Source organism: Echinops telfairi, unplaced genomic scaffold, assembly GCF_000313985.2.
Source record: "Echinops telfairi isolate 266 unplaced genomic scaffold, ASM31398v2 ScPeMD7_7410;HRSCAF=8448, whole genome shotgun sequence".
NCBI lineage: Eukaryota > Metazoa > Chordata > Mammalia > Afrosoricida > Tenrecidae > Echinops > Echinops telfairi.
Window position 1 is genome coordinate 2,223,933 of NW_022111310.1, and position 2,974 is coordinate 2,226,906.

Below are 2,974 nucleotides of genomic sequence, written 5' to 3' on the forward strand. Positions count from 1 at the left end.
TAGAATGAGCTGCTGCCAGCAGGCCTGAGGCAGAAGGATCAGACCACCAAGGCACCCACAGGTCCCTTTAAAAGGGAGGAGCTCTTGGATCACTTGGAAAAGCAAGCCAAGGAGTTTAAGGACCGAGAGGATCTGGTCCCCTACACAGGGGAAAAACGAGGTACCGTACCACACTGCTTTTGTTCATCCATGCAGTAAGGCCTGAAAAAGCTGAGCCCGGGCCAGGCGGAAACGGGTCAGAGAAGGCAAACGGAACTGAGCTACTTTCTGAGTAGTGGTTACACGTTGGGATGTGATCCACAAGGTCAGCAGTTCAAAACCACCAGCTGCTCCACGGGAGAAAGATGGGGCTTTCTACTCCCGTAAAGAGTCACCGTCTCAGAAACTCACAGGGGCAATGCTAGTCTGCCCTGTAGGGTCACTGTGAGTCAGCCCCGACTTGATGACAATAAGTTTGAGTTTGAGGAAGATGGTCAGAGGGCCTGTCAGGGTGGAGCGCAGCAAGCCCTGGGGAAACCAGGTGGCTCTGCCTTGAGTTCCGGCTGCTGCAGGTTTCACTGCGTGCTAGTCCTTGTGCATCCATTGAGCACCAACTGTGTGCCAGGCCCTGGGTTGGGCCAGATGTGACTGGACCCCCTAGCCTTCACCCCTGCCTGGCCCAAACATCCCCCAGTCCCAACTCTGAAGGCACCGGTGCATGGTACCCACTTAGTGTAGATTTGGGGGGACTTGAGGAGAGATACTGGTACGTATTCATCCAGATCAGCAGCGGAAAGTCACCATCTCCCATGAGGAGGAGGCTGCACTCTCCTGTGCAGACCTGGACTGCTTAGAGAGTGTAAGAGGTTGTGACTCACTATGATCAGGCCATGAGGCCTAAATAAACTCTCATGCAAGCCAGGGGTAAAATGTGCCCTAGCTGCCTCCACCCACCCTGTCCCTGATTTCTCTCCACCAGTCCCTTTCTCTCCCCGCCTCTCACATCCCTCTGCCATCCCAAGGCAAGCCACTGGGAAGGGCCCAGGGGGACGTGCTTGCTGCTCACAGGACTACCTTCTGGCCCCAAGCACCCCCAGCTGTCTTCTGCTGCAAGACCTTCCCTCTAGGGGTGCTAGCCCCGTCTCCCAGCCTGAGCACGGGGCTTCCTGGCTGCTTCTCTCTCCCTTTGGGAGGCGGGTGGTTAGCTTCTGATCCCAGGGGTGCTCACAGCTGCTGCACCTCCATGAGGTGGAGGTGATGAGAATGCTTTCACCAGCCCTCCCAGAGGGCTGATCAGGCACTCGACGGCTAACGGAAAGGCCTGCGGTGGGGAACCACCAGGAGGTCGTTCTGAGATTAAATGAGCTAAAATAGAAATAAAGCACTTGGGACAATTCTCAAACTCATGCTACCAAGTCCATGACCCTCCCCCCAAACTCAGACTCACCGCCATCGAGTTGCGGCCGGCTCACAGCGACCCTACGGGACAGAGTAAAACTGTCCCTGTGAGCTTCCAACACCGATGCTCTTGATGGGAGTGGAAAGCCCGGTCTTTCTCCCACGGAGCGGCTGGTGGTTCGCGCTGCTGGCCTCGCAGTTCACAGCCTGATGCATAACCACTCTGACACCAGGGATCCCGCAGGGACCCTCTAGAGAGAGTAAATCTGCCTACAGGTGGCTTTCTGGGAGTGTAACATTTTACAGGAGTAGAAAGCATCATCCTCCTCCCGAGGAGCAGCTGAGGGTTTCGAACTGCTGACCTTATCGTGAGCAGCCCAAATGCATAACTCACTACAACCCAAGCAGTTTGAAACCACCAGCCACTCCTCGGGAGGAAGATCCGGCTTTCTACTCCAGTAAAGACTGAGAGTCTCAGAAACCCACCGGGGCAGCTCTGCCCTGCCCTATGGGAATGGGCCCCATGGCAGTGCGTTTGGTTTGGGGTTGTTGAGGACGGTGCGGTGTCTGGCAGGTAGTAAGTGCTGTGCAAGCATTCACTGTCCTCCTGGGGATCTTAACTCTGTTGTCTTCTCTTTCAAAGAAAACCGTCCGTCTATTGTTTAGGGTCCACCTTCCCCTTCGACTCCCCTTCCGGTGTTCTCTGTCGCAGGAGTGACACACTGTGTGTACTTCATACCAGCTCACGTTTCATCACCATCTTTCTGTGTCTCTGCCCCACTCAGGAGCCCATCAGCTCCTGGAGGGGCGGGGCTTGGGCTGCGTTTGCCTACAGGGCCTGGCACACAGTCAGGCTCCACAGAGGCTTGTTGAGGAATGAATGAGCTAAAACGAATGAACCTTGTAGGTTTGTGTAGAATGAACCTTATAGTCCTCTTCCCGAGATCATGAAGACCACCGTTCTTGAGTCTAGTGATGGGCCGCTAATAGAGTCCTAGCACATAGTAGGTGCGCACTCCCTGGGTGGAATTAATTCCCCAGATCGTCTGTTTAGTTTTCTTCTGTCTCCTCCGGCCTGTTTGTTGTCCTGTCTCGTCTGTGTCCCTGTCCCTGTGTTAGCGCAACACCCTGCACCATGAATAATGAATGGACCGAGGCAGCAAGGGCAGATGTGGGAAGACTTGACCATCCAAACCCTGGAACTGGAGCTCGGTCCAGGTTTCGCCTAAAACATGGACAGCCCGGCACGCCCAAGGGACCCTGCACTAAAGAAGTGTGGCGGGACTATGTGGCGGACAGAGGCATCCTGAAGGGGGTGACAGGGCCCGGTGGTGCTGGGTGTGGAGAGCAGTAGGCTGGTCAGCCTGCGAGCAAGGTCACCCGAGAGCTGAGCCTCAGGCCGGGGTTCTGCATAGCTAATAGAGATAGAAGACTCCCTTATGGGAGATGGTATTGCCAGGGGTCTGTACACAGCTGCTCCAGCACCCAGGGCTGCATCGGGGTAGGTCAATGCGGCTTCTCCTCAGGGATATCTTGCAGGAAGTGAGCCTTGCCAGCTGAAGCAGAGAACTGGCTAAGGCAGCTGCACCCTGGTCCG

The 2,974-nt window shown here is 55.6% G+C and overlaps 1 protein-coding gene across 1 annotated transcript in view; it reads left to right on the forward strand.

Moving 5' to 3' along the window:
• Nucleotides 1-2,974, forward strand: part of TMOD1 (tropomodulin 1) — a 73,920-nt gene that overhangs the window by 32,358 nt on the left and 38,588 nt on the right. The window contains exon 3 of the mRNA XM_004710992.4: nt 4-160. Coding sequence (XP_004711049.1) covers nt 4-160 — 157 coding nt within the window. The remainder of the gene's footprint in view (nt 1-3; nt 161-2,974) is intronic.